Raw genomic sequence first — 16,319 nt, 5'->3', positions numbered from 1 at the left:
TTACAGTGGCGGAGGAATACAGTGCGGAAGGATACCTACCGTTATTGTATTCCTGGAGCCCCTGGAGAGCGGTCGCGTCAGCTGATGCTGCTGCTCTCCATGGGAGATCGTCGTGGGACACTCGTTTTAATTGGATTTCTGTGGATCAGGGAGTATAGTGTTTGTTTATTATTTTAATATTTTTTACAGGTGACACTGGCTTCAGAGATCAAGGTGATGGTGAGTATGTACTCTATGTTATATGTACTGTATATCTATGTATGTACTGTATGAATTTACTGTATGTATTGTATGCTATATGTTCTGTTATATGTTGATTGTTATATATTGCATGTACTGTTATATGTTGCATGTACTGTTATGTTGTATGTTCTGTTATATGTTGTATGTTATATGTTTTTTTTTTACATTCTACACATTAGAGGGATGATGGGACTACTACTGTCCCATCATTGGCTAATGTGTTAATCACTGTCATTGTACCAGGCTTAGCCCAATGGGACTTGTAGTCCCATCGGACGATGCCTGCACACACACACAAAGACCCCCGAGAGGCCCGCTCAGACCCCCGGCAGGCCAGCACAGACCCCTGAGAGCCACGCACAGACCCCCAGCAGCCCGCACAGACCTCCGACAGGCCCGCACAGACCATGGGCAGCCCCGCACAGACACCCGAGAGGCCCGCACAGACCCTCGGCAGCCCGCATAGACCCCTGGCAGGCCCACACAGACCCCCGAGAGGCCCGCACAGACCCCCGGCAGCCCGCACAGACCCCCGACAGGCCCATACAGACCTCCGGCAGCCCGCATAGACCCCCGACAGGCCCGCACAGACCCCCGGCAGCCCGCATAAACCCCCAACAGGCCCGCACACACCCCCGGCAGCCCCCCAAGAGCCCTGCACAGACCCCCGACAGCCCGAACAGACCCCCGAGAGGCCCGCACAGACCCCCGACAGTCCCATACAGACCCCGCCCGCACAGTCTCCGCCCACACTCCGCCCTCCCGATCTGCAGCGTTTCACCTGCAGCTAAACCGCAGATGTAAAAAAAAAATCTGCGGTTTGCTGTGGATGTGCCTGACTCAATACAAGTCAATGGGTGCAGAAACGCTGCAGATCCGCACAAAGAATTGACATGCTGCGGAAAAAACAACGCTGCGTTTCCGTGCATTTTTTTAAGCATGTGCATTGCGGATTTGGTTTTCCATAGGTTTACATGGTATTGTAAACCGCATGGGAAACTGCTGCAGATCCGCAACGTCAAAAACGCTGTGGATCCGCGGTAAAAAAACGCAACGTGTGAACATGGCCTAACACTCCTGCACCAACTCCTGAGAGACAAGCGCATTAGGGACATCGTTGTCATGTGTGTAAGGCTACTTTCACACTAGCGTCGGCCCGTCGCAGTGCGTCTGGCCGACGTACCGACGCATCCTGTGTCAACGCAGCACAATGGAGGCAGCGGATGCATTATTACAACGCATCCGCTACCCCATTGTGAGTTGTGGGGAGGAGGGGGCGGAGTTCCGGCAGCAACGCACCAAAAAACGTTACAAGCAACTTTTTTGGTGCCGACGGTCCGTCACAACACGACGAAACCATCGCACGACGGTTGCGACGTGTGGCAATGCGTCGCTTAGGCTAGGTTCACACTAGCGTTGCGCCGCCCTGCGTCGGCGACGCAACGCGCGATGCACGTAAAAACGCGCGCAAAAACGCGCGCGTTTTGCGACGCGTGCGTCGTTTTTGACGAAAATCGGACGCACAGAAAATGCTACAATGTAGCGTTTTCTTGCGTCCGACGCTAGCGTCGGAAACGACGCACGTGGCGAAAAACGCCACCAAAACAACGCACGCGTCCCCTATGTTAAACATAGGGGCGCGTCGCCGCTGCGTCGCCGGCGCAACAGCGACGCACATTGGCGGAACGCCAATGTGAACGTAGCCTAATACAAGCCTGTGGAGAAAAAACGCATCCTGCAAACAACTTTGCTGGATGCGTTTTTTCTGCAAAACGACGCATTGCGACGTGCGTCGTACGACGCTAGTGTGAAAGTAGCCTAATGGCGCAGAGTGTGCTAAGTATATATGACAGATCGGCCAGCACATCTGCGCCACTTTCCAGCCGAGCACAGGTCAGAGCGACGATCCATCTCGCCAGCACAGCTAGCACACTGCCCTCCCTGCACATGATGTACTGTATAAAGTTGATTGAAGAAAGAAAAAAAAAACCCGGAAGTGACGTGTGCTGCGCGCGGCTGGCAATGTGTCAGTGTGTGAGATGTCATCTGTGCCCGGCAGCCGGTGATCTTGCACCTGCCCTGTGACTACTCCGGCCCGGCACATAGGGCTGCAGCAGAGCGCCCCCGTTGGTCAGACACAGGTACTACTGATGCCCGGGATCTGGGTTCTGTACGTTTGTCTGGTGCCATATGCTGCAGTAATGTGAAGGGGGCGCTATTCCTCGCTGTCAGAGTATAGCTGCCGGCACGGCCATGGCTATTTGCTTTTCCCATAGTGTGCCACATCACAGATAAACGTTTTTAGGAATTATTTTGCTTCTCTTTTTACTTTCTGTTGTAGGTTACGTAACTTATTATATAATGTACGGAACCCCTTCCCTGCACGTGGTGTCTCCCCAACACGTAGGATCACTGTGGATCAGACCATGGCACACAGAGAATGTAGGGGGTTCTCATGTCTCCTGGTTTGGGGGGCCATGGGTTATCGTAAGGAATGTACGACACCACAGTCTATGTGGTTTGGGTACACAGCGTCCTCTGACCACTATTGAAGCACTGCTGCTTTTAAGGGACTGTATTAATTCACACAGTGTGAATGAGCCAACAGTACAGCCATGGAGTATGGACGACAGCTGACAGAAGATCACTGAGGGTCCAGTGCGACCCCTGATCCTGCTGTGGAGCCCATTAGTCATGTACCTGTGCCGAGCTCTGGAGCCCCTCTGTTTTCGTGCTCAGTGGTGTTTTATTACTTTGTCACTGGGACCTGTGGGGAGATTCACATATACTTGTTCTGGGCGTCGGGTGACTAACGGGGCTTAGAAAATCAATGTTGTTATGTTATTTGAAGGTTTTACAGTGTTAAAATATTTATACACACAAATTGCTTGGTCCATATGTTTTGTGGGTAGAGCCTTACGTTTTGGATCTGTTCAGATCTTGTGGATCAAGATTTTCCGCTTTTAACTTGGGCTTCATTCACATATCCATGTTTAAATATGTACGTGAAAAAATGGTACGTGTCATTCATATGTCCGTTTTTACCATCGGTTTTGGGCTTGTGTGTCCGTTTTCACCATCGGCGTTGGGCTTGTGTGTCTGTTTTTACCATCGGTGGTTTTCACAGATGGATAAATAAATTAACACGGTACCAAGATATTTCTTTCCTGTATCAAAGTTTCTCCTATCCTCTTCAATGTTAAATACTGATAGCACAAAGATGGCGCATAGATTCCATCCGTGTGCGGCACTTGTTTTTCACGGATCAATGGACTTGTATTGATAAGAAGAAAAATGTACATGTCTCCCCATGAGTTTTGCATGAACACACAGTCCGTGAAGAAACACGGACTTGTGAACAGCAGGATAGACTACAATGGATATGTGTTGCATCCGGAACAAAAATGTATAGAACATGTACGTGCAACACTGACGTCTACGTGAGGCCTATCCCAGTGACATCTCTTTAAGATAACCACCGTAAATTGCATAAAAAAAGACTTGCAGTTGGGTTGTCTCCTTAAACATGGTTAGTATAGGTATTGTATGAGAATGAAAAATCAGGTGTGGTCTCTTAGAGCTACTGTATATGTATTAAAACCAGTGTTATGCATTATTAATGAAGTTGTCTAGTTAAATATTTGCTTAAATGTTTTTGCAGTGGCTTACGCTTACTAATATACTTTCATTATGATTGCTGCCTCTCTATCCTCATCATCTCTAGTCTGCTCCACTTCCAAAATGTTGGCTTTTGCTATCTGCTCCTGCATGTTGCCTTTCCATTGAGAGCAGACAGTTGGAATTTTACTTTTATTTTAAAGGGGTTATTCACAACTATGAAAAAACTTTTTCAATGCCCCCTATCTGTCTTCTGTCTGTGATCAAATGTCTTGGCTGCCTCTGATTGTCTGGAGACCTCACGGGATGTCAACCCCTGAAAGAAGAAAACCATTTAAAAAATAATTTTTGTAGCACTTGGCCATTGAAAAAAGTGTTTCTTAAAGTATTGTATTGTATATTCTACCAATAAGTGAACTAATATTTCTGGAGTGCAGAAAAATTACGATGTTTCTTTTTTAGATGTTTCCAGGATCGATCCTTTAATGCACAAAAATCAAACATGGCGTCTTATGAAACTGATGAAGCATTAACCAAATCAGACCTCCATGACTTGGAGAAACCAATTGAGGTACCTGAAACCCCTGATCCAAACACATCTGATCTACCGTTTTATGTCTGCGAGTTTGTGGAAAAAGAGGTTGGAAATGACTTCAAGTCCTTGTGGAAAGTTTCCAGTCTTATCGATAAAATTGCAGAAGAGAAGAAACATCTAGAGGAGCAGGTATGCCAAAGGGTGTGTTGTAGTTATGGTGTATCTGTGCATGTTTGTATTCTTTCCTTTATTTTTACAGCTAAATATATTTCCTCCTCAGGTTCTGACTGTGTCATCTGAAGCTCCGAAACGAATTCAGGCTGCCCTAAATAATGCTGAGAATACACAGTCCGCCCTCGCAGCCCTGGTGAAAAGAGAAGGCGTTGTTAGTGAAGCCATCACTAAACATCTGGAAGATGCTGCCCCATGGATGGATGATCTAGGAGTGCTAACAGACCAGATCAATGAAGTGGAGCGTCACCTATCTTACTTAAAGTGGATTTCACAAATTGAAGAACTGAGGTAAACCAGAGGCTATGCCATAGACTGTAGTCCTGGGTGTTAATGCAGTGGAACCAGAGCAATGAAGTCCCACTAAGCATTAGGACCTGCTTTGCATGGATTATTTTAATAGATTTTTAATTCTGTCTTAAAGTGGATGTCCACAACTTTCCAGCACCTTATTTCGAGTCACGGGGAATGGAAAAATAAAAATTGGAGAAGGAAAACAAAAACTATGCTCACCTCCCGCTCTTACATACTTAGCTTTGTCTACCCCGCTTGCTTCCTCTTCCGAATTTTTGTGAAAGCTACAGCCAGTCAGCTGTCATGTGTTATCCCCCGCAGAAAGCCACGGCTAGGAGAATACCAGGGGACGCAGGGCTGAGTACTGGATGTCAGTATGGTTTTTATTTCTACACCACCCTGCTACCAATAATGAGAAGTTGTTAAGTAGTAGACAACTTGTAAATGTTTTGAGCACAAATGTTATTTTTTCTTTTCAGTGACAACATTCAGCAGCATCTAATGACTAACAATGTGGCAGAAGCTGCCAGTACCTTGGTGTCTATGACGGAACAGGCGATTAAGCTCCAGGAGTCATCGTGTATTCATCTACTGAAATTTATTACATCTACAGTTCAGTTCTGGCACAAGATACTGAAAGACAAGTTAACAAGGTAAAAGTGTGAGGCCACTTACCACCATAGTATAGGTGTTTTACTATATATCATACAGTCATCAGTGTTGGAAATCCACTAAATTAACGCTTCGGTTTTCCTTTTGGCTCAGCGACTTTGAAGAAGTGTTAAGTCAGTTACGCTGGCCTTTTATTGGTCCTCATCAGCCACTGACACCAGTCTCTTCATCAACATCTGGGAGTGTAACAGACATCTACGCTAGTTTGGAAATGCTCTTCTCTCAACTCCTAAAGCTTCAGATTTCGTATCCTTTATGGAACGTGATGTAGATGCTGAGTTACTATAATTCACAGTTTTAGAATAAAGTGTTCCTTAACCCCTCTCTGACCTTAGACGTACTATCCCGTCGAGGTGCCCTGTGCCTATCTGACCCTCGACGGGATAGTACGTCATAGCGATCGGCCGCGCTCACGGGGGGAGCGCGGCCGGGTGTCAGCTGCCTATCGCAGCTGACATCCGGCACAATGTGCCAGGAGCGGTCACGGACCGCCCCCGGCACATTAACCCCCGGCACACCGCGATCAAACATGATCGTGGTGTGCCGGCGGTGCAGGGAAGCGTCGCGCAGGGAGGGGCTCCCTGCGGGCTTGCCTGAGACCCCCGCAGCAACGCGATGTGATCGCGTTGCTGCGAGTGTCTCCCTACCTCCCTCCCTGCTCCAGGCCCGGATCCAAGATGGCCGCGGCATCTGGGTCCTGCAGGGAGGGAGGGGGCTTCACAGAGCCTGCTCAGAGCAGGCACTGTGAAGCCTGCAGTGCTCTAAGTCAGATCGGTGATCTGACAGAGTGCTGTGCAAACTGTCAGATCACCGATCTGTGATGTCCCCCCCTGGGACAAAGTAAAAAAGTAAAAAAAAAAATTTCCAAATGTGTAAAAAAAAAATATATATATATATATATTATTCCCATAAATACATTTCTTTATCTAAATAAAAAAAACAAACAAACAATAAAAGTACACATTTAGTATCGCCGCGTCCGTAACGACCCAACCTATAAAACTGTCCCACTAGTTAACCCCTTCAGTAAACACCGTAAGGAAAAAAAAAGAGGCAAAAAACAACGCTTTATTATCATACCGCCGAACAAAAAGTGGAATAACACGCGATCAAAAAGACAGATATAAATAACCATGGTACCGCTGAAAACGTCATCTTGTCCCGCAAAAAACGAGCCGCCATACAGCATCATCAGCAAAAAAAAAGTTATAGTCCTCAGAATAAAGCGATGCCAAAATAATTATTTTTCCTCTAAAAGTTTTTATCGTAGAAAAGCGCCAAAACATTAAAAAAAATGATATAAATGAGGTATCGCTGTAATCGTACTGACCCAAAGAATAAAACTGCTTTATCAATTTTACCAAACGCGGAACGGTATAAACGCCTCCCCCAAAAGAAATTCATGCATAGCTGGTTTTCGGTCATTCTGCCTCACAAAAATCGGAATAAAAAGCGATTAAAAAATGTCACGTGCCTGAAAATGTTACCAATAAAAACGTCAACTCGTCCCGCAAAAAACAAGACCTCACATGACTCTGTGGGCTCAAATATGGAAAAATTATAGCTCTCAAAATGTGGTAACGCAAAAATATTTTTCATAATAAAAAGCGTCTTTCAGTGTGTGACGGCTGCCAATCATAAAAATCCGCTAAAAAACCCGCTATAAAAGTAAATCAAACCCCCCCTTCATCACCCCCTTAGTTAGGGAAAAATAAAAAAATGTATTTATTTCCATTTTCGGGCTTGGGTTAGGGTTAGGGTTAGGGCTAGGGCTAGGGTTAAGGCTACAGTTAGGGTTGGGGCTAAAGTTAGGGCTAAAGTTAGGGTTAGGGTTTGGATTACATTTACGGTTGGGATTAGGGTTAGGGGTGTGGTTAGGGTTACCATTGGGATTAGGGTTAGGGGTGTATTTGGATTAGGGTTTCAGTTATAATTGGGGGGTTTCCACTGTTTAGGCACATCAGGGGCTCTCCAAACGCGACATGGCGTCCGATCTCAATTCCAGCCAATTCTGCGTTGAAAAAGTAAAACAATGCTCCTTCCCTTCCGAGCTCTCCCGTGTGCCCAAACAGGGGTTTACCCCAACATATCGGGTATCAGCGTACTCAGGACAAATTGGACAACAACTTTTGGAGTCCAATTTCTCCTGTTACCCTTGGAAAAATACAAAACTGGGGGCTAAAATATAATTTTTGTGGGAAAAAAAAAAATTTTTTATTTGCACGGCTCTGCGTTATAAATTGTAGTGAAATACTTGGGGGTTCAAAGCTCTCACAACACATCTAGATGAGTTCCTTAGGGGGTCTACTTTCCAAAATGGTGTCACTTGTGGGGGGTTTCTACTGTTTAGGTACATTAGGGGCTCTGCAAACGCAATGTGACGCCTGCAGACCATTCCATCTACGTCTGCATTCCAAATGGCGCTCCTTCCCTTCCGAGTCCTCCCATGCGCCCAAACGGTGGTTCTCCCCACATATGGGGTATCAGCGTACTCAGGACAAATTGGACAATAACTTTTGGGGTCCAATTTCTCCTGTTACCCTCGGGAAAATACAAAACTGGGGGCTAAAAAATAATTTTTGTGGGAAAAAAATTGTTTTATTTTAATGGCTCTGCATTATAAACTTCTGTGAAGCCATTGGTGGGTCAAAGTGTTCACCACACATCCAGATAAGTTCCTTAGGGGGTCTATTTTCCAAAATGGTGTCACTTGTGGGTGGTTTCAATGTTTAGGCACATCAGTGGCTCTCCAAACGCAACATGGCGTCCCATCTCAATTCCTGTCAATTTTGCATTGAAAAGTCAAACGGTGCGCCTTCCCTTCCGAGCGCTCCCATGCGCCCAAACAGTGGTTTACCCCCACATATGGGGTATCAGCGTACTCAGGACAAATTGTACAACAACTTTTGGGGTCCAATTTCTCCTGTTACCCTTGGTAAAAATATAACAAATTGGAGCTTAAGTAAATTTTTTGTGAAAAAAGTTAAATGTTCATTTTTATTTAAACATTCCAAAAATGAAGGGTTAATAAACTTCTTGAATGTGGTTTTGAGCACCTTGAGGGGTGCAGTTTTTAGAATGGTGTCACACTTGGTATTTTCTATATATAGACCCCTCAAAATGACTTCAAATGAGATGTGGTCCCTAAAAAAAAAAAAATGGTGTTGTAAAAATGAGAAATTGCTGGTCAACTTTTAACCCTTATAACTCCCTAACAAAAAAAATTTGGGTTCCAAAATTGTGCTGATGTAAAGTAGACATGTGGGAAATGTTACTTATTAAGTATTTTGTGTGACCCTATCTCTGTGATTTAATTGCATAAAAATTCAAAGTTGGAAAATTGCGAAGTTTTCAAAATTTTCGCCAAATTTCCGTTTTTTTCACAAATAAACGCAGGTATTATCAAATAAATTTTACCACTATCATGAAGTACAATATGTCACGAGAAAACAATGTCAGAATCACCGGGATCCGTTGAAGCGTTCCAGAGTTATAACCTCATAAAGGGACAGTGGTTAGAATTGTAAAAATTGGCCTGGTCATTGACGTGCAAACCACCCTTGGGGGTAAAGGGGTTAATAAGGTTGCGTGCCCACACTGAGTATTTGGTGAGTCTTTTACATCAGTGAGCCAAAACCAGGAGAGGAACAATCAGAGAAAAGATCTAATAGAAACACGTGCACCTGTTCTGCGTTTTTCACCAACTCCTGGTTTTGGCTTACAAATACTGATGTACACAGGCAATCCATTCATGTGTTGCGGTTGTTGAGCATGGGGACTCAAACATATTTTTCCAGCACATCAAAGACACTCATTTTGCACCCGATCATGCTTGGATAACGTCTTATCTGAGCACGTTCGCTCATCACTAGTCTCTACCTATATATATGTACACAGGGAGAGACCCATCACTGCAGTAGAGCAGGACTTGTGTGTGTGAGATTAGTCTCCCATCTGGCTTGGTCCTCAGCCAACTTTTGTGTTTTTCTCTGAAATGCTGCAGTGTTTCACCTTCAAACATACATGGCTGAAATCATACATTGTATGGTTCCCTTAAATACTCAATGTTTCCTTCTGTTGCATAACTGTAGTTAATTGATGTAATGGTTAAATGCTGCTTTTTGCATTCCTCAACATGTACCTCTAGAGATGAATTAATAAGTAAACCTAAGCAGGTGCCAGAGAAATATTCTCTTCCAGCCTCTCCTCCCATCATTCTTCCAATCCAAATTATGCTATCTCCTCTGCAGAAAAGGTTCCGCTATCATTTTTCTGGAAACAGACAGACTAATGTTTTAAGTAAGGTGAGTAATGTTTGTGTCGTGCCCGCTCCTGGGCCCGCATATTCATTTATGACCCCATTATAAATTAGTAGGCTCTTTGCCATGGTAATGTAAAGAATGGAAGTTATGACATTAGAATTAGGTGCATGTGGGTGCAACTTTTTGTGCTGTTCTCAGGATTTTTTGCTGTGATCCTTTTAATATTTTTCCCGTTTTGTCACCCAGCCTGAATGGTACCTTACCCAGGTTCTCATGTGGATTGCAAACCACACAAAGTTTTTAAATGAAAAGATTCAGCCAATTCTGAAGAGTTCGAGATCCACTGTGAATGCAAAGGTGATGTAATAAGATTGGAGGAGATGTTAGTGGATGTTATAACTGAACGGTACACCAGGTTTGTGTGACTGCTCTATCTGATCCTGCGGGTTCTCTTCTTAACACATGGAATTATTGGACCATTATTATTCTTTCTTTTTAAAGAACTATTCCACGGTTCTGCATATGTGAAAATGGGTTTCATACATGTAACATAAATAAAATGAAATGAACAATGATAAACTTGTACAGAAAGGGAGAGAACCCTGCCCTTACGGGGCTACAATCCGCAGGGTGAGGGGGAAGGAATCAGTAGGTCATGGGATGATAGTTACGGTATGTTCTATGCACATAAAATACCAGATAAAATCTTCAACATTTATTTCCTCAATTAAAAATGACAAAAGGCATGCTCCAAGACCGCACCATGTGCACACAGAAACAGCAGGTGATGCGTTTCGATCGCAAGAGCGAGATGGAGTGGTCATGTGGCCACAAGTACGCAACATGCATACTCCCGGCTGCACACGTCTAGTTAGAATGTGTCCGGGAGTATTCATATCACATACTAGCGGTCACATGCCCACTAGGTTTCACTACTGGCACAGTAGATTTTCATAATACACCAGGACAGCTCCTTTAAAGGATTTCTGTCCAATATATGTAAATATATACAATATGTACGTGAGCTAACAGTGTGTGCTTGTCATTTCTGCAGATGGAGTTTACGCGAGGACTTGTCTTGTTGGTGCTGGAGAAGTTGTCTATTGACATTCCTTGTTTGCTGTACGATGACGTCCTTTTCTGTCATCTGGTGGATGAGGTACTCTTGTTTCAAAGAGAACTCCACACAGCACATGGATATCTAAGCAACCTACCAAATTGCATGCATATCCTTTCAGAGGACACTTTCTTTCAACGATGGCTAACAGTGGAAAGAAAACGTAAGAGGAGAATTTGTTAAATAATTAGGCTTAGGCGACACACTTTCTTTCAAAAGCACAATAACAGCTTCTTACATTGTATCAACGGACACACACACCTATTCTCGTCAAATCCTACTAAAACTTTTGTATTGTGTAAAAAGTACTGTGCAAAAGTTTAGAGTGTGGAAGAAATGCTGAAAAGAATACTTAAAGGGATCCTGTCACCCCCCCAGGCGTTTGTAACTAAAAGAGCCACCTTGTGCAGCACTAATGCTGCATTCTTACAAGGTGGCTCTTTTAGTTCGGGTCCCTGCCAGCACTGAAATAATCGTTTTTAGAATTTGCCCCTCATACCTGCAGTTTGTCAGGGGGGCAGGTCTTTTGCCCCCTGACACAAACGCCTCCCAGCCATCACTCAGGGCCACCGGGCGCCGCCTCCATTTCCTTCCTGAATGTCCCCGGCGCCTGCGCTGTAAGTTTTTTTTTTTTTTTTTTTTTTTTCTGGCATGCGCAGTTTGCGCTGCCCTTCAACTCCCATCACATGATGGGAACTTACAGCGCAGGCGTCGGGGATGTTCAGGAAGGAAATGGAGTCGGCGCATGGAGGCCATTAGTGACGACTGGGAGGCGTTTGTCGGGGGAAAAGACATGCCCCCCTGACAAACTGTAGGTATGAGGGGCAAATTCTAAAAATGAACTGAAAGAGCCACCTTGACAGAATGCAGCATTAGTGCTGCACAAGGTGGCTCTTTTAATTACAAACGCCTGGGGGGGGGCCTTTTTTTCTACCAAGGGCCATGTGGATATTTATACCTTCCTTCGGGGACCGTACAAACTCCACCCACAAAGCACATCCTGACTCTGGCACTGGTGTCAGGACGTAATCTTTCATTGCCTGCCCTTCAGTGTTCAGTTGTGAACACTGTGTGTGTGCTAACAGAGCAAGAAGAAATTAATGAGCTGGTTGTAATCAAAATACAGCTCCCTGGCCAAGAATGCGGTCCCTGAGAATCTGCTTGGGGGCCTGATAAAAGGTCATCAAGGGCCGTAAATGGCCCTGGGGCCTGAGGTTCCCCACCCCTGCTTTAGAGGAAAACAACACAGTTGGTTGTGTTTTTTTTTTTTTTTGTTTTTTTTTCTTGATGGAGTTTGCTTAACATTGAAACGCGTAAATTAATAAAACTGCCCTTTATTCCACACCATCATCTCTTTTAGATATCTTCATGACCAGCTGTGCAGCAGCATTATTTATATACTAGCTATTGAACCCGTTCTACGCCCAGGTGGCGAGCATTTATATTGGTATATGGTCTCCATCCTGGTATGTGCTGCTCCATCCTGCGTCCCCATCCTGTCATGTGCTGCTCCATCCTGCGTCCCCATCCTGTCATGTGCTGCACCCATCCTGCGTCCCCATCCTGTCATGTGCTGCACCCATCCTGCGTCCCCATCCTGTCATGTGCTGCACCCATCCTGCGTCCCCATCCTGTCATGTGCTGCACCCATCCTGCGTCCCCATCCTGTCATGTGCTGCACCCATCCTGCGTCCCCATCCTGTCATGTGCTGCACCCATCCTGCGTCCCCATCCTGTCATGTGCTGCACCCATCCTGCGTCCCCATCCTGTCATGTGCTGCACCCATCCTGCGTCCCCATCCTGTCATGTGCTGCACCCATCCTGCGCCCCCGTTCTGTCATGTGCTGCACCCATCCTGCACCCCCGTTCTGTCATGTGCTGCTCCCATCCTGCGCCCCCGTTGTTTAATTTGCTGCTCCCATCCATATGCCCCATACGCTGCTCCATAAAGGTTTATGGCCCCCATAAAATGCTCCATAGTATATGCCCCGTACACTGCTCCATTATGGTTTTATGGCCCCCATAAGATGCTCCATGGTATATGCCCCCGTACACTGCTCCATTATGGTTGATGGCCCCCTTAACATGCTCCATTCTATATGCCCCCGTACACTGCTCCATTATGGTTGATGGCCCCCTTAACATGCTCCATTCTATATGCCCCCGTACACTGCTCCATTATGGTTGATGGCCCCCTTAACATGCTCCATTCTATATGCCCCCGTATGCTGCTGAGATATATATATATATATATATATAAAAAAAAAAACACATACTCACCTATCGTCGCTGGGGGGCCTGAGCAGGCGGGGACACCGGAGCGCTGTGAGGGTCAGGTGTCGGTATCGCCGCCAACTCAGGTCCCCCAGCACTTGCTATACTCACCTGTCTGTCCCGTTCCACCGCTGCGCGCCGCCATCTTCCCGGTCCTCTGGCTGTGACTGGTCAGTCAGAGGGCGGCGCCGGCGCGCATTAAGCGCGTCATCGCGCCCTCTGAACTGAAGGTCACAGGCCGAGGACCGGGAAGATGGCGGCGTGGAACGGAGGACAGGTGAATATAGCCGATACTCACCCTCCTGACACGTCCCTGCTTCTCTGTTGGAGATCGCGGTGTGCGTTCAGTGTTAACGCATACCGCGATCTCCCGGGAGTGTCACTCTGTGAGGCCCAGACTGCGCCTGCGCTTGCGCAGTCTATAAAGGCTTCGGACAGAGTGACGCTCCCAGCGTTATATTATAGATTGCATTTACTGCTGTTTTTTTCCAGCATATGGAGTAGCAGCAGCTGGTGTCTGCATCTACGTGGGAGTTGTACCTGACACATTCCAGCCATGTGAGCAATACTATACTATCTACATTTATTGCCCAGGTCATGCCCTATTGTGCTCTTTGACACTTTTTAGCTATGTTACAAGTTCTGAGCTGATGGCACTGATGGACATTTTTTGTTTTCAAATGAAAGTAAGCATAATGTGTCTTTTATCAGATGTACTAAGTTTCCTTGGCTGACCATTGAATCTGCGATTCTCAACGTTGGCCATTTCTTGGAGCTTTTTCAAAACTGCTTGAACCGTATAGCCTAAAACATCATTCTGCTTTGAAATCTTTGCCCGGAAGAATCTAGAATAGTCTATGCTGATGCAGTATGACTACCTTGTGTCTTGATAATGTGGTCAGTCTTGCTGTGGTGTATCACTTGTGACATGGAACTGTCTTCCGCAACCTCACCTTTTGTAGCAGAGTTTGGCTGTTCCTCACCCAGTTTAAGCCTTCTATACAGCTGTTTCTTTTTCAGTTAATGACCTGTGTTTTACTCTTCAGTTGAAAATGATGATCATTATCACGTTTGGTATAATTGGTTACTCATGAACGTGATTACAATTGCAAAGTCCCTAATTTTGTGCATGTGTACCTACAACAATTGATTTTGTTTTGAAAGCAATGGGTGATCACAGGAAATATTGATTTGATTTAGATTTCTCTTGTTCATTCATTTTTACATGTCGTTCATTGATATAAATAAACTAACACTTCCAGTATTGAAAGCATTCTTACTTAGGCTACTTTCACACTAGCGTCGGTACGGGGCCGTCGCCATGCGTCGGCCCGACGTACCGACGCAAACTGCGAAAAAAAAGAACAACGTGGGCAGCGGGTGCAGTTTTACAACGCATCTGCTGCCCCATTGTAAGGTCCGGGGAGGAGGGGGTGGAGTTCCGTCCGCGCATGCGAGGTCGGAAATGGCAGACTCGACGCACCAAAAAACGTTACATGGAACGTTTTTTTGTGCCGACGGTCCGCCAAAACACGATGCATCTGTCGCACGACTGATGCGACGTGTGGCGATACGTCGCAATGCGTCGCTAATGAAAGTCTATGGAGAAAGAATGCATCCTGCGGATAACTTTGCAGGATGCGTTTTTACTCCAAAACAACGCATTGCGATGTACGTCAAAAAAACGCTAGTGTAAAAGTAGCCTTAGCAGCATTTTTCCACACCTTCTTAAAATGATTGTACTGTACTGTAGTTGGCGACAATACTGAAATAAAAACGTACAGTTCCGACAGTTACCTTCCTGAGCTGGGCATTGCACTTTTGATCATTGTGCAGCTTTTCTAGTTGCAAAGCCTGTGCTAAAAGTGTTGGGTGAATGGAATGGTTAGCAATTGTTGGATTATGAGGAAAACTGCTTAGATACTTAAGGGGTGTTCATCATTATTTTTCCCATCAGTTTGTGCTAGTTGAAAACAATAACATTTTGTACTCCCTCCCAGTCATACTTCTCCACCGCTGCCCCCAGTCTTTGACAGTCTGCAGCAGTGACATCTACAGCGGACGTGATCTACAATGTCAATTACTGTGTTCATTGGATTTCTGCCTAATACATCGGCATAACTGCTGAGCGGTCATATGTGCTTTAACTGTGACGTCACTGCTGCAGCCTGTAAGCAAGGCCAGGAGCAGTGGAGTCAACGCTGATTTTATTATTTACTACATGCTGAGTTTTTCATGGAAAACTCTTTTATAGGGTATGTAAAACACTTGTGAAAATGATTAATTTACAAGTTGCTTAACATGAGTGAATAAACCTCACTATGCATCCTTGCAGTATTTATTTTACTCACTTATATAGCGCCATTAATTCCACAGCACCTTTCTGTCCCCGATGGGGCTCACAATCTGCATTCCCTATCAGCATGTCTTTTGGAATGTGGGAGGAAACCAGAATACCGGAGGAAACCCACGCAAACATGGGGAGAACATACAAACTCTTGCAGATGTTGTCCTTGGTGGGATTTGAACCAAGGACTCCAGGGCTGCAAAGTAACAGTGCTAACCACTGAGACACCATGCTGCCCAGTGAGTTCATTTTTCTTTTGTAAATAATCCAGGATCAAGTTCTCAAAAAAATCCAATAATAGTAATAGCTGCAAGGGGATGTATTTTCACAGAACATTAATCTCACTATTGTCATTTAAAATGGGTTGTCTCAAGTTTATACATCTGTAAAATTGCAAGGTGCTTGTAAAAACGAGCAACATTGTAATTTATCTTTTATTAAAAATCCTCTTGGTTCCCAAGAATGGAAGCTTTTTAATTTTGTAGTGTACAGATCGTTGCCTAGGTTACAGACCATCGCTGCAGTCCCAGCCTGGCCAGTTCCCTAGGCATAAAGCATGGGGTGTTCCACGTCTACCTGAACACTTCTACTTTGCTGCTGAGGCAAAACTGTCTCTGCTTGAAGCCTGAGAGCGCACAGTTCAGGGCCAGTGGCAAGACCATTCCGGTGGTCCAAACTGTCAGTCTTCAGTAGCACACTGCCCCCAGCAAAGCAGGGGACTGGTA

General features: G+C 45.3%; 1 protein-coding gene across 1 annotated transcript in view; it reads left to right on the top strand.

The window, feature by feature from the left end:
- The first annotated feature begins 2,232 nt into the window (after nt 1–2,232).
- RINT1 (RAD50 interactor 1) overlaps nt 2,233–16,319 on the top strand; it is a 22,444-nt gene continuing 8,357 nt past the window's right edge. The window contains exons 1-8 of the mRNA XM_069765086.1: nt 2,233–2,384; nt 4,324–4,585; nt 4,677–4,918; nt 5,401–5,574; nt 5,687–5,839; nt 9,741–9,897; nt 10,102–10,212; nt 10,910–11,135. Coding sequence (XP_069621187.1) covers nt 4,364–4,585; nt 4,677–4,918; nt 5,401–5,574; nt 5,687–5,839; nt 9,741–9,897; nt 10,102–10,212; nt 10,910–11,135 — 1,285 coding nt within the window. The 5' untranslated portion in view covers nt 2,233–2,384; nt 4,324–4,363. The remainder of the gene's footprint in view (nt 2,385–4,323; nt 4,586–4,676; nt 4,919–5,400; nt 5,575–5,686; nt 5,840–9,740; nt 9,898–10,101; nt 10,213–10,909; nt 11,136–16,319) is intronic.

The sequence above is a fragment of the Ranitomeya imitator genome, chromosome 4, assembly GCF_032444005.1.
Source record: "Ranitomeya imitator isolate aRanImi1 chromosome 4, aRanImi1.pri, whole genome shotgun sequence".
In the NCBI taxonomy this organism is placed as follows: Eukaryota; Metazoa; Chordata; class Amphibia; order Anura; family Dendrobatidae; genus Ranitomeya; species Ranitomeya imitator.
The sequence above is the reverse complement of the archived record's forward strand: the minus strand, read 5'-3'. Positions and strand labels throughout refer to the sequence as shown.